This window comes from Garra rufa, chromosome 5 (assembly GCF_049309525.1).
Source record: "Garra rufa chromosome 5, GarRuf1.0, whole genome shotgun sequence".
In the NCBI taxonomy this organism is placed as follows: domain Eukaryota; kingdom Metazoa; phylum Chordata; class Actinopteri; order Cypriniformes; family Cyprinidae; genus Garra; species Garra rufa.
Window position 1 is genome coordinate 22,125,162 of NC_133365.1, and position 21,025 is coordinate 22,146,186.

Here is a 21,025-nt window from a genome sequence, read left to right on the forward strand (position 1 = left end):
GTCATTTTCTGTTGAAGTGCAGCACATGAAACATTTGCGTGACAGTTGTTATGCAAGTTCAAATGATGTTAGAGCAATATCTTTATATTTATATCATTTGCACAGACAAATTTCTGATAAATTCTGATACTACAGTGTACCTTTTTTATTCTGTTAATATATCAACAAAATGCTTTTTGGAAAAGAAAAACACAAACAAACAGTACTCTGAAACTGTTTTCATACATTTATTCTTAAAAAAGAAAAAAAGAAAAAACAAAGTAAAATGGTGACTATCAATAGATATTTGTCTTTCACAGCTGCTCGATTTGGAATCGCTGTTGTTCGGGGGAGCAACAGCAAAAGCAACATATCAAAAGTCAGTTCTTTTTTTAAACCCATGCCCACAGTCAGAGGAGCGTTATGGGCCTTGCAGACATTTCGAGGCGTATGATTTCCGTGCACACAAAACTACAAGTCTCCCTCTTGCTTGGTGAGTGGAGCTCCAGTTCTTTTGTACACAAGAGAAACAAGTCGAAAAAAAGACGATTTTTTCTTTTCTTGCTCTCAGAGATGTCCATTAAGCGGCAGGCACACGGGTGCTCAAACTAGCCTCCTAGTCGCTGACCCTCACCCCAGGCAAAGCCGCCTGGACGGTCCTCGGGGAGAGGGTTGTAGTTGGCATCTTCCTCAGGTGTATCAAACAGCATCTTACTGGAAAGGTAGAAAGAAAGGGTGTTTCATTTCAAAGCAAAGACTAAAATATCATCTAGAAGTTTTTATTTGATGGCTACGTGTGGACTGGAATGGATAAAAAGCTTTTTTAATGGTGTTGGCTTTGTGAAATTATGTTTTTTGTGGAAACATAATCTTCAAGGTGAATATTTAAGTTTGCCTGATCACTTTTCTGCAGCAGTTCTGTGTTGTTTGGACAGACACAGTCCCTAATAGTGTTGCTTTTTGCCCACTATTCTTCTTCGTCATGCTTGCGGAAGTATGACAAGTGTATTTTGGTGTGGCACTCACAGGATGGAGGGTGTCCTCAGCCATCTGCCACCACCAGGTTGGTTGGGAAACACATCCTCCAGAAAGAAGTACACGTGTCCCACTGCGATACCTTATATTGAAAAGACAGAAAATATAACACCGGTAACAGATTAATTCATTATTACTTAAATTCATTCCATCACATTAAAATTACAAATAATACTAAATTAAATTGGACTAATTTGTGACTCTGGACCACAAAAGCAGTCTTAAGTAGCATGGGTATATTTGTATCAATAGCCAACAATACATTGTATGGGTCAAAGTTATAGATTTTTCTTCCATGCCAAAAATCATTAGGATATTAAGTAAAAATCATGTTCTGTTAAGATATTTTGTACATTTTCTACCTAAAATTTATTAAAACTTAATTTTTGTTTAGTAACATGCATGGCTAGGTAACTTTACAGTGGATTTTCCTCAATATTTTGATTTTTTGCACCCTCAGATTCCAGATTTTTAAATAGTTGTAGTATCTCGGCCAAATATTTTCCTATCCCACCCATACATCAAGGGAAAGCTTATTTACTCAACAACAAAAAAATGACCCTTAGGGCTGGTTTTGTGGTCTAGGGTCACATTTGTTGTCAATGCTGATAGTAATTAAAAGTTTCTACCTAAAAGATCCACAATGATAGAGTTTCCCAGCAGCAGAGAGAATCCCATGAGCACCCACGGGAGGAAAGGCGCCTGGAAATTCAAAAGGCCAAAGAAGTTCATGCGGACGTTTGGGTTTCTCCTGCTCCATATGTACACCAGCATGATGGTGAATGCCTGACCTAGGAACACAAGATTCACAAACATGCCAAATATCTGCATGGCTATTAAGAAAATTACAACTGGTATTTGAGCAAATGTAATAGGCAATGTTTCTTATAGATCTTGAAATCATAAAAGTGCCTATCCGCCTTTTTCCTTAACACAGAAGTAAGCCTATAGACAAGACTTTCGGTTTATTAACTGCTTTGCAATATCAAGCTGCAAAACGAACTTTTTGTACAGTTAAAAATAGCTGGATGTGGATGAGCTGAAAGGAAGCCAGACCCCTAAAATGTACAAATGGCCGCACCCACTCTTCCGGTGAAGAAAAAGGTGGATAAATGGCATACTGGATGTTTTTTTTGTTTTTTTTTAGCATAATGGATATTTTTGACAAGTTTTACTATTGTTTCTACATGAGATTTCACATGATTTTATTAAACACTGAATGAGGTCAAACAGCAAGTGTTTCATTATTCAGTTTCTATATTGAGGTTAAAGTGGTTAGTGACTCATTTTGCTGATCTTTTCTTCCCACAGTACTACAAAACTAGTATTTCATTCTGTGAACTTCTCAAAAGACTGGATGATGATCTAAACCATATTAGGCAATTATATGTTAATAGAAACATACCTAAGCTGAAACATTTCCTTCAATACAATGCATAGGATTATTAATTTTAACATTTTATTTTTTACTTTTCCATTCTTTTTTTAGATTTGAATCAACTTAAGATAATTATTTAAAACGTATTTGTTTACTTATTTATTATGCCTATGTAGGTAGGTAGTTAGTTGATATTGTAATGCCATGTCTAGGGAACTATGATTGCGGAATCCAGTCATAAAAATGGGATTTACTGTATAACGCGGAATGTCATGTAATTTGCCACATTTTGGATGAATTAATCAAACGTTAATTTAATTAGTACACTTAAATCAAAACATGATATGGACTAGTATCTGTGAACATTAAGCCACATAAACACTATTTACATATGAATCCTGCATGTTTCGTGTTTTTAGCTTCTGCCGCCTCAATATTATGTGAACATAATCTCTTAATCATTAAAATGTAAATGAAATTATTAAAATGGAATCCAGAAGAGTAATGGAAAATTAAAAAATAAAACTGAATTTAAAAAAAGTAAATGCAATTTGTGTTACAATTTTAATAAATTAGTCTTAAATTGTGTATGTTTCTAGATTTTAATTAATTAGACATGCTGTCTTGATTGATATCTTTAAGGTTACCATTAAAAAAAAAAAAAAAAAAAAAAAATCCAGAAAAATCAAAAAGGTAAAAAACTAAATTTGGATCTAATAAAACGGAATTTTTATAGTATTTATATGTGACCCTGGACCACAAAACCAGTCATAAGGTTAAATTTTACAAAACTGAGTTGTATACATCATATGAAAGCTCAATAAATAAGCTTTCTATTGATGTATGGTTTGTTATGATAGGACAATATTTGGCCGAGATACATCTATTTGAACATCTGGAATCTGAGGGTGGAAAAAAATCCAAATACTGAGAAAATCACCTTTAAAGTTCTCAAAATTAAGTTCTTACAAATGCATATTACTAATCAAAAATTACATTTTGATATATTTATAGTAGGAATTTTACAAAAAAAATCTTCATGGAACATGATCTTTACTTAATTTCCTAATGATTTTTGGCATAAAAGAAAAATCTATAATTTTGACCCATACTATGTATTTTTGGCTATTGCTACAAATATACCCCAGCGACTTAAGACTGGTTTTGTGGTCCAGGGTCACATATATAGTATTTATATAGTTTTAACTTTTTAGATTAAAAAAGTCCCCAAGAAAGATTATTAATAAAAATTATGTCTAAGCAAATCACTTTGAAATATCATTGTGAATGAAATATGCTATATGGGCCATTCTACAGAACTGGTGCAAACTGCTGTCCTACACCAAAAAAACCTGTTTAAAAAGCATTTGAGTATTCAAATCTTTGTTGTTTACTAAGATCCTTCTATTATCTACTGAAACTCACAATCAAATTTAAAATCCTAGTAAGCTGGATATTTATAAAATTATCAATTATTGGGTACTTTCAAATGGGAGGTGGCTGTCCCAGCCTAACCCCTAAAAGAAAATTATTATTTTTTTGTACAAAAAATATATTCATTTTAGATTTTCTTTGTAAATTATGACATTTTATGTACAAAAATAAAGGTGTCCCGCATTTTTCCTGTCACTACGGAAACAGTGTATGTTTTAGTCCACCGGCTGAGACTGATTTTAACTGCACCCCTACATTTATGATCAAGAAATATTCCTGTGTCCCTCTCTCTTATAACTACATGGTGAGTAGATAGGTCCCATCCTTTTGAGGTGAATGTATTCAAAAGTCTGAAAAAACTGTGTAACTTTTAGGACCATCCCTACCGAAACACCTTTTTTCTGCAATTAAGCACACTTTTTTTTTTAGGATTTATTCCATAACTTTGAGTTTTTATATGTGTACAACAGTTCAGAACTGTGCTAGTTTACATATGTGCTGATTAGCATCTTTGAGCTTAGATTCAAAATTATTCACAATTGTCACAACCAAAACATTTGGTGGAGTTTTGGTAGTGACATCTTTGTTTTTTAAGTGTTATCCAATAGAACTGTCCCTACTGTACCAGCCAAGACCGAAACATGTCATCATTGTTTCGATAGTGACAAAAGGGAACATAAAATCCTCATTTTGGGGGGAAATAAACTCAATTTTAGTACAGTTAAGCAATTGTTTTTGTATTTTAGTATGTTTTAGTAGTGTTTAGTATGCGAGTTAAAATTCTGTAATATGATGCGGTCGCTACCAAAGCATTACTGTCACTACCGAAACATGGAATGTTTTTACAAAAATAAAATATACTGAATTATCAACTAAGATGTTATGATAATAATGAAGTTTTTGGTTCAATGTATATTCAAACTAATGAAACCTTAACTTTGAAATCAACTTTTTGCCTTTTTCAAAGAAAAATTGGATTAAAAATACAACAAATATCATAAATTACACTTGAAATATTTTGAAAATGTAACTGTTATGGATTTACCTCTGAAGAATGCAAATAAAATAGCAAATAAATATATTTACAATACAAATGTAAGCAAAATCTTAATAAGTCAATATAACCCTTCTAATTAAATTATTATTACTCTGTTTCAGTAGTGACAAATTTGGGAGAAAAAAAAAATCCCAAACTTTCTGAAAATACAATATGATAACTGCACAATTACTAAAAATTACTTCAAGACATTTCTAACTCTGACTTTGGACCAATTCTGTAGAATGGCCCATATAAACACGCTTGCCTACATTTACATTTTAGTTATTGAGCTATAGAGGTAAATAAAAAAGCTTCTTCTCTTTTGAGAAAATGTGAAGGATACAGTCATGAGAAGGCCACCGAAGAGGAACATAAAGACAAAGTCAGCAGTCCTCCCTCTGAAGGATCCCTCCTCCAGCATCCGACAGTACCGGTACCTGTGAGACTCGAGTTAAGGACTGAACAAACCTTAAACTTCAGAAAATGATTTACAATTTAGTGATTCACTACGAATATGATATAATAAAGGATACAAAAATATCATGTTGAATAAGAAGTTGAACCCAACCGGACCAAAAAACAAAAAGTTGGTTATTAGCCGCCATACCTGTGGACACACACACACAAATTTAGAATCACATGCTGCAATTTTAACCCTATAAAACATATTTTATATTAATATAATTTAATTATACTATGCTTTCTGTCATATGAATGATAAATTATGCTTTTTTATTAAGTAAACAGCCTTTTATCATTCTAAAAATGTCCACCTTTAGGTTGTGGTACACATGTTTTCGTTGTGAAATCTTTAATAATTGGTAAACATATAAAGAATACCTTATATATTATTTTGAATACCTTTCAATGTTCAAAATGAGCTTTTTGTCCATGGTCAAATCATTTTAAAATGTTAGTATTTATAGCTCCGTTTAGATTTATTAGCTCCGTATTTATAGCTCCATATTCTTCTATATCATATTGTAGAAACAAAAATATTACGTTTTCCAGGCTACTGTTAAATATGTCAGTTTTTACAGGCTAAAAATAAAACCAGGCACAATATTCTTCAGAGAAACACTTATTATGACACTTACCTGATAACTCCTCAATATTAAATCTGGGTTGAAGTAAAGCTGGAAAGGTGTGATGAGTTCTAATTGCTGTGAATACAAATGAAACACCACAATCATATACGGAAGACATGTTGCAGGTAAACAAACAGTGTTTAATTGTAACTTAATATTACACTTAAATATCAATTGAAATCAAAAGCAAAGTTACTTTCAGCAGATCGCAGTCAGGTAAATGAAAGTAAACACAGGAAGTAAGATGCGAACATGCAGACAAAACAACTGGAAACCAAACCTTATGACATATATAGGCTACTTAAATACAATATTCATATTATGTCATATCATATATACAAAATTTGCGGGAGGGTTTTAAGTACATATGTCCTCATAACATCCTCCAGGATACCAGATGTGGTTTAACTGCATAGGGACGAGGACACGGCAGATAATAGCGCTTGAGACCCTAATATTCGTTCATTTACTTACCACGGCGGCTGTAGTGAGTACGCAGGCGGTGGTATAAGCTCTAGTAACCACAGGAATCTGTAAATATTCCTGTCGGATTGTCTGGTATGCCATTTTTTGGAGCGACAACGCTGCTTCCGGCACCTTCTTGACACGTCATCACCTGGACAAGTGAATGAAGGAGGTGGTTTTAGTTTTTGATGATTCCAATTGGTTAACGCTTTCAGATCTCACTGCTCTGATTGGTCATCTAACGTGTCGATTACTGTTTTATCCCGGTCAGTGGAAATATGGCATTTTTCTATTGGTTGGTAAAGATGGTCCACAAATTTATTTATAATTTATAATTGAATATTATTTATAATTGAAGACAGACCCACTCTGAGCTACGAAGTTGTTGTTATTGTTTTTTTTTGTATTAATTCTTGAACAACATATACAAATGTGCCAAGGGTGTACACAAAAAACAACGAGTACTTACATGTATTACATAAATACATAAACTACACAGAAAAAAAAAAAAAATAAATGACAGGCGTTGCTAAATCATAATAACTTAAATGAATCAAACAAACAAACACAGAGTTTTAATAGCTTTTTTCTTTGTACTCTCCTTAATAGTACTTCTATAAATATCTAATTCTTTAAGTACTACAGAAAAAAGAGGTTTCTGATTACTACATTTACAGCGATGAATATGAAACTTAACAAGTATGATCAAAAGTTTGATAATGAAAGCCTCATTATCCAGTGTTGCCCCCCCCTAGTGGGGCGATGGCAGTGTTGACTACGCCACCCCTTGGACAAGACTGGAAGAGCAAGGGGACTCTGTTATAAAGAACCACGCACAGGCTTGGTTTAGCAAAGTAAAAAGATACAATGTTTATTTTATCTTAGTTAAAAATAAGTCGCTTTAGATAGTTAATAAATAACACACAAATTCATCATTTAACAGGGATAAGCTATAGTAGAGTGAGTCACCAGAATGTAAGCTTAAACAGGCCTAGGTTTCAATACCACACGTGAGCTAAGGCACACCACTTTAGAGTAGAACAAACACTACAAACTCAGCTTACACACCACGACAACATTGCTAGTGGAGCTATTACACCAGATGCACACTTCACAGCATTACACTGCACACATCGGTTCCAAATGGGTGAAACACTCTAAGGAAACCAAACTAGAACCTGGTAGGCTAATCTATCCTATGGGCCCAATCCACATTAGGCTATTAATAGGAAAAGGGGGGAGGGAAGACAAACAAAAAGAAGAAACCACTAGCCAGTGGCCACAATCAGTACACTAGACACACATCTTTGACAGCCCGCCGGCTAGTGGTAAAAGAAAAAAACAATAAATCAATAAACCAAACGAAAAAGTATCTAAGAAGCAGCACCTGCACATACATACACATTTAAGAGAACAGCAGCCGACAATCTGATTGCTGTAGCCTCTTTTTGCAAGCTAGCGATTGGGTGAGTAGAGTGTTCCGTGCTTCACGCATTCACCAGGGTCACTGGACGCTTCTCTACGCTTGTCACTTTAGACACTCCCAACGTGTTTTGGAAACGTATACACGCACACAAAACAGTAGCGCCGTTGGCGATCGCTCGGTAACACCTTGCACAACAAACAGCACCCAGGAACACTGCGGCACTCCAACGCGTCCGTAGCTAGCTACAATGAATGGCTCCCGGCATGAGGACCCCAGGTGCCTATACACCTGCCTGCGCTTAATTGCCAACCTCTCCCACCCACATTAGGTGACGTAACAATACGGGAAAGAGCAAAAGTGAGCGAGAGGCAGAGAAAAAGGGAGAAGAGAGGGAAAAGAGAGCACCCGAAATCCACAGGCTACACCAGCTTCTTGTCATAGTTCAAAAAACCAAATATTACATGTTCATATAATAAGAAGTAGTTTGTCATTTATAAATCTAGAAACCTCCCACCAAGGCCTCTTTGTATACTGACAATGCCAGAAAATATGTTTCTGGGTGTGATGTACAAAATGAACAATTTATATCTATTTCTTCAGTAAATCTGTTTAAATAATGCTAAGCCGGGTAAAACTTGTGCAGTATCTTAAATGAAATTTCTTTAATTTTATTTGTAATAAGATATTTATAAGGTAATACCCAAACTTTCCTCCAATCAATATTTCTGATAAACGTAGACCAATAGAAAATAACATGTGGTTTACTAACAATTTCTTTTTGAAATAATGAACGTATAGCCTTATTATTATTATTTTTTCCACTAGATGAAAAACAAATTCTACCAGAGAAAGTATCAGCAGGGTAAAGGAAATAAGCATATTTAGAGTATGAAATACCTCTACATAAAGACACAATAGCCTACTAGAAGAAATAGCTCCAGTTACAGAGGCATATTCTTTTGGGGTTACAGGGAATTCAAAATATGAAAGAAATTCATCATAAGTCTTTAAATACCCCTGAGAGTTCAACAGCTGACCTAGCTACGACGTTGTTGTCTGATCATGATCAGCCCGCATTATTTTACCTTTTCCTCCTTGTGCTCTCAAACTGTATATACATATTTTGCAATAAATGTAAATATATTGTTTTTAATACATAACCAGCATCTTTAAATTAATAGTTTTATTTTTTAAATCCGTCGTTTGTGATTCGATTATATCTTTCGCAGTGCATCATGGGATTGTAGTTCTTTCGCTCGTTGACTAAAAGACTTAAAGTCCCCCTGAAATCAAAATTAAAGTTTTTTGGCTTTTAGTATGAATATATTAGCCTTAAGGTGATCTATAAGCTAGTGTGCTGCAAAACAAAGACAAAATTCACGTTTACAAGATATGGGCATTCAAAACTTACAGTCTTGTCACTTCCGCCAATATGAATCAAGGATTTGGATGATATCACCGTGCACTTCAGTTTCTCATCAAACGTTCTGTCCAATCAAATGCTCTCTAGAGTCCGTAGTGTCCCGCCCCCTACACAGAGACGCGGAGCAGATCATATGCGCTCATAAGTGCGGTCGGCATGTATTAAACTACACAGCCTCAGCATGATTATGATCACTATTTCGTTTTAGCAAGTTTCATATTGAATCTGTGAGGTAATTTATTAGTCTGTGGCTGTCATAAGCTTACAAATGCGGCTTTACCGAGCTCAACGGCTCTGACCCGAGCAGATATAAATGGAATGCTATTGGCTGTTCAAAATTAGTGGGCAGGGCTGGGCGATATGTTTTTGTTTCAGTTAAAAGTACGTCACCACATAGAATAACGCTGCGTGTTTCAAGGCACTTCAGTGGACCTTTAAGTACACTTGTTATTAAATGTAACCTGAATTAAAAATTAGGTACTTGTAATTAGACTAAATTATTTTATAATACTTGTAATCAGGCTACAGATATTTTTTAAGGATTACATGATTACTTACACAATAGCACATTATTTATAATTTATTGATTCTCCCTAATTTCTCTTTTTCATCTTTTAAATTTTACTTTCTAAAATAGCCTGCTGCTTACACTCTTCAAGTCTTCCAGTTTTGTGGACATTCACACAGAGATCAGACATTCATCAGGTGGCGACACAGCATTTGACCACCGATTTACAAAAATAATTTCAGGTTTAAGACGTATTTCAACATTGCAGGTTATTTAACCACTTATTTCACTTATTGGAAGGCTTTTGTCTTTCAAACACATTAAAATGCACAAATTCACAAACTTTGTTGTCATCCGATCCTCTTTTACCTAATATATTTGCTTGAAGCACCCCTGCCATTTAAAATAAATATTTTAATAATTATCACATTTACATGTTTATTGGTTCTCTGACACTGGTTATGGTCACATTTATGCAGATAAATGCACATTTATGCAGATACAATATCTAACGTTTTTTTAATTTGATTTAATTTATAATTATTTATTTTTATGTTATATATTTTTATGATTTAATACATTTTTAGCTTTTCATTAAATTCATAAACTCCCTTCACAAGCAAGGTAAAAGGAAAACCTTGACATGATGTTTAATGGCACTTCGTGTTAATAACAACAAATGTAATATAATTTCTTACTCTTTCTATTTTTATGTCAATATGGTACAAAATGATTCTTTAAATCAATGTGATAAACGAGATAGGTCAAAAGTAATCTAAAAGTGAGTAGTCTGATTGTTACCCAAAATGTGGAATGTAATGGATTACGCTACTAACTACGATTTTAGTAATGTCATTTGGAATCAGTAACGGATTACAATTTGTAAGTAATCTACCTTTGGTTACACCTTTGTCTTTTTGTCCAATTTTCAAATACTTTTCCGATTCAAATTAAAGTTTGTAATACATGAAATAAACACACAAACATATTAAATCGCTATAACAGTGAATGTGGAAAATATCCCAGTACCAAGGTCGCTGAAAAAGTAGCCAGGCACTGTTGCACTTTATGATGGATAGGTTTATTTTGTAAAAAGTCCAAAAAGTCTAAATCTTCTACGTGTTCGTAATGTTATGCTCCCAATCTCAAGAGGGCGACATTGAGCTTTTAAACACACTTGTACTGTTTGTGTGATGGATGAAGAAGGTTGAACAGTGCGCGGGCTGCAGAGATGGCAGAGAGCGGAGGTAAAATATGACTCGGTTTTTCAAACCTTAATCAACAATACAAAAACGCGGGGAAAGCATAGTTGTGTCATTTTATCTGTACCTCTAGAATGTTATAATGTATTTAGTCACTTATAAATGTAGATAAATGTTATTGTAATAGTTTTATGAGGTTAGTTCTTTAATGTTTTGATTGACAGCAGTCATGTAGCCCTTGGAAACTATCCAACGACACGACTAAAAGCAAGCGTACCGGTATATTATATTTTTGTATGTTGTATTATATTGTGGTTTATGGGCAGTTCTACAGAATTAGTGCAAACTGCTGTCCCACAACCAAAAAAATGGTTTAAAAAGAATTTAATCTTAGATGTTTACTAAGATTCTTGTATTGTCTGTTGAAACCCACAATAATATTTAAAATATCAGGAAGCTTAATATATATAAAGTCGCTTTCATGTCATGTCATGTTTTGCATTTTATTCCATTGTTGTTTTTAAAAATATCTTTTAGATTTTTTTTTGTTTGAAGTTAAAATATGTATTTATTTTATATATATTTTTGTAAAATATGAAACTTTATGTAAAAAAAAAAAAAAAAAAATGTGTCCTGCATTTTAATGTCACTACCAAAACAGTGTATGTTTTAGTCCATTGGCTGAGATTTTTAACAACACCTCTACATTTATGTTCAGGAAATATTTCTGTGTCCCTGTGAGTATATAGGCACCATCATTTTGAGGTAAATGTGTTCAAAAGTCTTAAAAATCGGTGTGTAACTTTAAAGAATGTTGGTCAAACACTATTTTTCTATAATTAAACACTTTTTTTGGGAGTTATTCCATAACATTTAGTTTTTATGTGCACAACACAGAACTGTGCTAGCATGTGCTGATTAGCATCTTTGAGCTAGGTTCAAAAGTGTCTAAAATTGTCACTACCGAAACATTTGTTGGAGTTTCGGTAGTGACATCTTTGTTTTTTGGGTGTTATCCCATAAAATTGTCACTTAATGTTGTCATTGTTTCGGTAGTGACAAAAGGGAACCCATAACCCTTTATTTGGGACAAATAAACAACTTTTTTTAGTATGTTTTACTATGTGGGTTAAAATTTTGTAATGTGATGTGGTCGCTAGACTCGCTACCAAAACATTACTGTCACGACTCGAAATATGGGATGTTTTGTCAAAAATAAAGTATACTGAATTATCAACTAAGATATTGTGATAGTGTTTGGTTCAATGTATATTCAAACTAATGATCCTTAAATTTAAAATAAGTATGATCAACTTTTGCAAAGACAAATTGGATTTAAATACAACAAATCTCATAAATCACACTTGAAATATTGTTAAAATCATAGTTGTTATTAATTTACCTCTGAAAACTTATATATTATAATATAATATATAATATAATATATTTACAAGAAAGATATAAGCAAGAGGTCAATATAACCCTTTTTAATAAAAATATTACTGTGTTTCGGTAGTGACAAATTTCGGGAGAGGACAAATATTTCAATTCTTTCTGAAAATACAATATGAGAATTAACTGCACATTTACTAGAAATGTGTACATTGAATAATATACAATTTGCATACATACAAATTTTGTGGAAAAATATATTTTGTAGATATATTTTCTAATTGTGTAGAATGGACCATATACTTTTGTATATACAATAACAGATGTTTGTTGTTCAGCAAGTCAGCATACTAGAATGATTCCTGCTGAAAATTCAGCTTTGCCATTTAATTTGTAAAAATATTTCACAATATTTCTGTTCTAATTTCTAAAATTTACTGACTGCCAGTGTATGGATATGTGTAATCCATATTTGTGGTTTAACTTGTCTCTGTTATGCCTATAGTTTCAGTGAGATCTGAATCCCTCCAGCTGTATGAAGCACAGTTCTTCGGCTTCACCCCAGAGACCTGCACTTTACGAGTTCGCGATGCCTTTCGAGACTCCCTCAATCACATTTTGCTCGCTGTTGAGTCTGTATTTGTAAAAAGACTATGTCCAGGCCAGGATCCGCCAGCAGAGCTCCGACTGACAGCCAGAGAGAGCACCCAAAAACTACGGCAGTTCTTACAGGAGCGCTTTGAAATCATGTTTCAGCGCATGAAGGGGATGCTGATGCACCGCATCCTCTCCATCCCTCACAAAGTCCTGCTGCCTGAAGACCAGCTGCACCAAAAGTACCCAGAAGGCAAAGAAGACCTCATGAAGCTGCAGGAATCCATTGCAAAACTTCTGCAGGCTTATGAAGCTGAGGTCTGCGCCAAGCAAGCACTTCTCGCTGAGCTCGAGGAGCAGAAAGATACGCAGAAAGAGCTGGATGAAGTGCTCCGATGGATCGAGGAACTGCGTCTTTCGTGGAGGAGAGAGGGAATGGGAAATGTCCAAGATAGCGTTAGACACATGATGGAGACTGTGGGCCAACTGCAGGACGTTGTAGGAAAGATTAACAAGAAAAATAAAGGATTGGATGAAATTTAAAGAAATTCTGACCTTCACATCACAAGTGCTGTGGTGTAATCACATGATTCATCCACCAGGGGGAGACGGTGCATAATCTATTCGGTACAATTACATTAACATACAAGTACCACCATCAGTCCAGCTTCAAAGCGCTACATTTGTAATCAGGCGATTTTCCTCAGACATTTGAAATGCAGTCCATCTCTCCTTCCTCAAAGTCATTGGGTTTTCTCATTTACGATTCCGTGCCTTTGATGTTCAGTACAGTGAGATCTGCATTAGATTAGCCCACATTTCCCACAGGCCCAAACTGATGTGTCCAACAGCCTGGTTGGCTTTACAGAAAGTTTTATGTTGTTTGAGGAGATATTTTAAGGTCTTTCCCTTGATGTTCAGAGGAGAAAGATTTTAAGTTCATATTGACTTGTACAGGACCTCGCCATCGCCAGCAGAGGAACATCTAAATTTTGTACATAGTCTGAATCTAAATGACAGTACTTGGATTGAGTTGCCAAGTGCAAATGTCAAGAAAAAAACATTTAGTAATAAACTGAAAGCAAATGTTAGAAATACACATAATAGTCTATGTTTTGTCCATTACTGTAAATAACAATAAAATGATTTCCTGTTTGCATTATGATCAGAAGTCAGAAAGAGCTTTATTGGCAAGTATGTTTGCACACACAAGGAATTAGTTTTAGTGTCGCAAGCTTCCAGTACACAAAGACAACTACAATACACAGATAATACAAAAATAAGATGTGAATAAAATACACACATGTGTATATATAAATAAACTTAAAAAAGACTAATAAATTGAGAAATAAAAATAAAGAGAAGCATTCTTTTCTAAAAAAACTAAAATAAAATAAAATGACCAGTATATACCAAAATACTTTTCATTAATGCAAAGAAGAAATAAAAATGTGTGTGTGTGTAGATATATAGATATAAATATGTATATGTGACCCTTATTTGTGACCCTGGACCACAAAACCAGTCATAAGGTTAAATTTTATAAAACTGAGATATATACATCATATGAAAGCTCAATAAATATGGTTTGTTAGGATAGGACAATATTTGGCCGAGATGCATCTATTTGAAAATCTAGAATCTGAGGGTGCAAAAAAATCAAAATACTGAGAAAATCACCTTTAAAGTTGTCCAAATTATGTTCTTAACAATGCATATTACTAAAATTACATTTTGATATATTTATAGTAGGAATTTTACAAAAAATCTTCATGGAACATGATCTTTACTTAATTTCCTAATGATTTTTGGCATAAAAGAAAAATCAATAATTTTGACCCACACTATGTATTTTTGGCTATTGCTACAAATACACCCCAGTGACTTAAGACTGGTTTTGTGGTCCAGGGTCACATTTGTAGCAATAGCCAACAATGCTATGGGTCAACATTATCGATTTTTCTTTTATGCCAAAAATGATGAGGATATTAAGTAAAGGTCATGTTCCATGAAGTTACTTTGTACATTTCCTACCATAAATATATAAAAATGTATTTTTTGATAAGTAATATGCATTGCTAAGAACTTCATTTGGACAACTTTAAAGGTGATTTTCTCAAGATTTAGGTATTACTATACATAGTATTTCACTAAATTGTATTGTTGTGCTGTCCTCCTAATATATTCCTAATCTGTATTTTTTTTATTATTTTAAGAATATTATAACCTCAGCAATAATAACCTTAGCGGAAATAAACGTCCTCTCAATTTCAACTGCTTTTGTGAGATAAATAATGAGACATAAACAACAGTAGGACTGATCAGTAACACTGGGCACCTTTCTTCTGGTGTTTTTCAGAGTCAGTAGAAAAGTCTATTTACTGTCCTAAGTTATTAAAACTGACCTTCATTGTCTGCCACCTGTAAACTGTTAGCATCTTAAAATCTGTTGCACAGATGCATGTGCAATAACTGTTTACAGTTCATTGAAAAAGCATGAAAAACTTTTCAACACTTTGCAGTCAAGGTCTTTAAAGCTTATTTGAATTTCATAAAATTGTGTTTAGAATACAGTGTCCTGAAAAATGGTCATTCCTTATTTTCACCCAAAGCAAGATAACATTTACATATATTGGAAAATAACCCTTTAAAAAATCTAAATTGTATTACTTAGCCAAATTTTATGAAATATTTATGCAGTTCTGCTGTGACAGCTGTGAAATTAAATTTCATATTTTCAGGTTCTCAGAAGTAAAGGTCATCATAATTGGTTAAACATCTGTAGTTATGAATGGAAAAAGAAAGTATTTTCCCATTCGCTCCAGTAGCAAAAGGAAAAAAAGAGTTTGATTACAGTCAAATGGAAGAAAGATGTTAAATTTGCCGTCACTGCCTCAGCCATTGTGTAAGAAAAAACCCCACAGTACCCTTAGGTTTTCTGAAATAACACCATTTATTGTGTTATAAATATACATAATTTTTAACAATAGAAAAATGTAAAACTGTGTTACATTTTCAATGTTAATAACTGTGGAATCGTGTTGCAAAAGAGTCCATTCCCTACTAGTAGTTGCATTTATTTTTGTTTTGTAAGCATTCGATATTAAAAACTGCACAATCAATAATGCAACATTGAAGTTCTATTTTATGATACATACCAACACCCCCATTTTTGTGCATTTTAAATGTAGTCACATTTTTGACACTTTGATCATAGCCTTGGTTTATTATATAATGAAAATCCTGAAAGGTTTTTGAAGTCATGAAGTTTATCTTGCAGCCATGTTTCAGTCACACAAATATCTTTTTCCATATATCTATAATTTAATATCTTCAATATGAGGAGTTAGTCCTTGCAATTATGTAGTACTATTAATAAATGGAGGCATCCCTTGAATTGAAGTGTTGGGGCCTGTCCACATGAAGTCAGGACTTTCCCTATCCAATTTTTTTTTCCTCGTTCTAAAAAAAAAATCCCATAAACTTGGTGTTGTCTCAAGAAATATCTGCGTACACATGAAACCACTGAAACCAACTCAAAACGATGTAGTATACATGCCAGACCAGTATGTGGCGCTGTAATTCTGCCAAAGAAATGCACTAAAAACAGAGAAGAAGACTTGGAGCATGTGCATAAACCTTGCACGCTGTATACAAACCCAACACAACAACAACACAGCGAGTACTAAACTAAGTTCTCTTTCATGTCGTATTGCTCTTAAACTGTCAAATACACACAAGTTAATATTAGATCTTTGGCAGCAGGGTAATATACAGTAAGTAAATCAATAAATACACTGCTCTCTTGTCTCTTCTGAGGCTGGGACTCAGAATAGTTTTCTGTTCTCGTCTCTGCAACCAATGACAGAATGGTTAGCATACTTTGCTCGAGCATCTTCAATGGTGTTGGAACTGCTACGCTGTTGTCGCTTGCAAAAACTAAATGATTGTGCAGATTAAATGGCGGTAATATTTTAATAAGACCCTCTTACTTCCTACTTACTTTTTATTTTTTCCTTTTTTTTTGTCTACAGCTGGCTGCACACTAGACAATTTTCAAATCTTAACCGATTTTAAAACCATGGGAGACCAAAGACAGTTTCTATCGACTTTTAGCATTATAATTCTCTGAATGTTTGATATTTACAGTTTGAGTTCAGAAATGCTCCATTTTGCAGTTCAATAAGAATTATACTCTATAAGTCCTCAAATGAATAAACCTTTAATAAAATATTGTGATTTTATTTTTCTGGATATTTAGTTATAGTGAAAATCTCGGATAACACACAACAGCAAATTCTGTTTGTGTTCCTTTCTTGACGTACCCTATTTCATCATCTAATTTCTATAAAACTTTGGCAGCATGCAGATCCTTCTTTATGTCAGGACTGTAATGTGATGAAGGCAGCGCGGACAAACGCTTAGCTCGCTCAGACAATGTAATCATATCATCTATAACGGGAACATCAGATCGTTTTTATGACATAATATGTCGTTATTACGAGAAAAAGATGTCATTTTAACGAGAAAGGTCTCATTATAACGAGAAAAGATCTCGTTATTACGAAAAAAAAAGATCTCGTTTTAACGAGAAAAGATCTCGTTATTACGAAAAAAAAGATCTCGTTTTAACGAGCAAGGGTCTCGTTATAACGAGAAAAGATCTCGTTATTACGAAAAAAGATCTCGTTTTAACGAGAAAAGATCTCGTTATAACGACATAGCTGAGTGGAAAAAAATATGTGTGGAGCAGCAATGCGTCACCTTACTTGACCACATTACGCCTATCACTTTGCCAGATGTTTTCAGTTGTTTCAAAGGTCCTTACAGCCTAAAACAGCAAAATAACCAAAACCCAAGAGGACACTGGCCAAACAAACAAATACACTAAACAACAGGATAAAAATGACAGATTATTTCCATGTTTTTGACACAAAATTACGTTTTATGTACGGAAAGCACAAACTCTTTCTCCCTTACAGATGCACACACATACAGTTTGTACACACGTTAACATATGCGCTAATGTTGTTAGCGCTGCTCTGATGGTTAACAGCTTAACTACATGACATTTCTCACAAACGAGGGAACAATGGTGCTGTCCCTGAAGAAAATGAACTTAAAGTTTTACTATTTGTAGAGACGCTGCAGTTTAACACTTAAAAGATGCACAAACTCAAGAGATGTAATTCACGAGCTTAATCTCTCTTTCTCTCTCTCTTTCCCTTTGTCTGTCGGTCTGTCTAAACTTCATTATTAACTGCTGTTAAGTCTGTTATCAACGGCTCAAGCGGGAATGACGTTTTGTATTTAGCAACGGAGGCATTGGATGAGATGTGTAGGAAATGAATCCTACTCAATAGAGTTTTAAGGACCAAAAATGAACGAATGCCTTGAAATATATCATCTGATTGATGTCTTGAGGTGTGGTAACCGTATAAGTGGAATAATTGACTTCAGACCATTTACATTTTAGAATGTAATGTGCGTTATTTTCTAAGAATTACACAAACTGAAGTCAATTATTCCTTACATAATTGCACTTTTTATCATAATTTTTAATTATCTCCTTTTGTGTTATTATCATTAGCATTTGCGTGTTCTTTTTAGCTGGTTACAGCTGGTTTATACTGGTCCTTTGCTGGTTAATGCTGGTCCTTTGCTGGTTTATGCATAAACCAGCAAAGGGCCAGCATAGATCAGCTAAAACCAGCATCCCAGCACCAAAACATACCTAACCAGCATATGCTGTTTTTTTTCAGCAGGGAAAGGAGTGGGAAACAGTACAAAAGAGTCACATGCGCTGACACTTGATAGACGTGGAAAATTAAATCAAGAGTTTGTTAGCTTCTAACAACTTTTTTGTGTGTTTTTGGCCATGCTGCATAAATGTGATGCATTTATTTATCTTTAGAATTTGGCATTTTACATGTATCATAATGATCCACGAACTCAACAACATTATCATCATCTTTACTTATTGTGAAGCATTTTCCACCCAGAACAAGCAATGTGTATGAGATGATCCACAAGGCTGAAATTCCACTCTATAACAAAAGTAATCTATTATTTTTCTAATTGGCTGTGCAGGAGACATTATTTCTAGCAGCAACAGTAACAAGATTTCATCTAAGCAGTCCACATCTTTTAGACCAATCCAAATTATCTGTTCTTTTATTCATGCCCTCTTGTTTGAGAAGACTTTCCAAGTTTTCTAACCATTGCAAATATATCTTTCTGAACATCTCGCCAAAAAGGCGGAGTGCCACAAATAGGTTTCAGAAAATGTAATTCCTCATCAAAATTAAGAATTATTTGAAGAGAATCTGTATGTATTAGCTTTGCAGAGGTTATGTTATTTTTGTTCTGTTAGCTTTTTCGTAATACAATAGATACTTACTTGACACTTGACTCATTTTCATTTTATCATGTCTCACTGTTTCATTTGCTTTATACTGCCTCCTTTTCCTTTTAAAGTTTACACCAAGCTCACATCAAAATGCATGTCTTTGACACAAATAACAACTTCATAATGACACTCATTTTGATAATTCAAGTAAATTGCTCTATCATTTGACTCCACATTTGATGTGGAATACTTAAGCCACTTGTTTGGAGTGCATGTAAATATTGGCTTAGTAAACAAATCAGCATCTGCTTGTATTTTTAAAGGGGTCATTGGATGCAAAACTAACTTTTACATGTTGTTTGAACATTAATGTGTGTTGGCAGTTTGTGTACACAACCACCCTACAATGATAATAATCCATCCAGTGGTATTTTTTAATCTTTAAAAGTAATAGCCCCTTTTTAAAATCAGGTCATTCTCAGCTTCTTGTCACTGTGACGGCACACCGACAGAGGCCACTCCCACGATAGTTGATTGACATGAGAGCCTTACGTTAGACCCACCCTCACCGAGCTGAAACAGTCCGACTCTTGCCATTGTGTCGACATAGGTGCAGGGAAAAAGAATAATGTCTCCGATTGAGGTGTTCTGTTGTTGGATGTAACAACGAACATAGCAGTAGTCATTTACTCCCGACATCTGAGCCGCTGAAGACGCAGAGGATAACGTTACTTTTTTTAAAAAAAGCAAAGTGCCGATCCCAATCTACATATGCATCTATGTTCACGCGAATCATTCCAAATGCAGCTTCACCCACAGCAGAAGTGAGTATAAGGGTTTTTTATGCATCTTTACAAACGACCTTTCTTAATATTGTGCTTGTTGGCAAGTTAAACGAGCCTAAATGCGCCTAAAGTAAACATTACGGCTCATAATCACCACATCAGAGAGGGGCGGGGCGAGCAGAGCTCATTTCCCTTTTTAAGGTCCATGCAATAAAATTAATTGATTTTTTGCAGAGCTGATTTTGACAAGGTAAAAGGGTGTTTTTACACTACTATTGAGAATTTTTAACCAAAATATATTATAGACTTTTCATTACGACCCTAAAGACTCATATGAACTTGTGGAAAATGGGCATCCGATGACCCCTTTAATTCAGTCATCCAAGTTTCAACACATTTTATGCGTGACCTTTTGATATATTTTTTCTACAGCGAAATTGTAAGGGCAATTTTAGAGGCATATTGCAATATTGGGCCTTTTTAAAGGAGGCATAACCTTTGTATGAGGTCTTTTGAGACGATGCTTAACTTCTACTTCAGATACTTGGTCCTTCTTTGGCTGCCTCTGACCTCAGGAATCGCTTCTTCTGTGGCATCTAAAAATATTTACAAATTACGAGATATGTTAAACTATGCTTATCACTAAAAGCCTCCACTTCATTAAATTCACTAGATAAATTCACTATAAATTTAAACTTTAAACTTCATCAGTTCTGTCTTTTCCTTAAATTAAAGATTAAAAATCTAAGTAGTATCAAAAACATAGTTTTTAAAAACACACAATATCTATGGAACCACAAGTAAATGAAACAAACTTTAAAACATAATATAACTGCACATTTAATTCACTCCAAATACACATGGTGTACATACATGTATTCTCTCAGTTCACCAGCCACTAAATTTCTGGAATAAATGAATCAATTTG

The 21,025-nt window shown here is 34.2% G+C and overlaps 2 protein-coding genes across 2 annotated transcripts; one reads left to right on the top strand and one right to left on the bottom strand.

Annotated features, from left to right (window-relative positions):
- Window positions 1-213: 213 nt before the first annotated feature.
- Window positions 214-8,001, bottom strand: LOC141334673 (derlin-2). Its single transcript, XM_073839869.1, has 8 exons — window positions 7,820-8,001; window positions 6,428-6,569; window positions 5,963-6,028; window positions 5,399-5,472; window positions 5,209-5,302; window positions 1,644-1,839; window positions 1,006-1,096; window positions 214-693 (listed from the first exon to the last, which is right to left on the bottom strand). Exons 2-8 carry the CDS (start codon window positions 6,518-6,520, stop codon window positions 588-590), a joined length of 720 nt encoding a protein of 239 aa, XP_073695970.1. The 5' UTR covers window positions 6,521-6,569; window positions 7,820-8,001; the 3' UTR covers window positions 214-587.
- A 3,005-nt stretch (window positions 8,002-11,006) lies between these two features.
- Window positions 11,007-14,128, top strand: LOC141334787 (protein MIS12 homolog). The gene is made up of 2 exons (XM_073840014.1): window positions 11,007-11,022; window positions 12,875-14,128. Exons 1-2 carry the CDS (start codon window positions 11,007-11,009, stop codon window positions 13,504-13,506), a joined length of 648 nt encoding a protein of 215 aa, XP_073696115.1. The 3' UTR covers window positions 13,507-14,128.
- The last annotated feature ends 6,897 nt before the right edge of the window (window positions 14,129-21,025 follow it).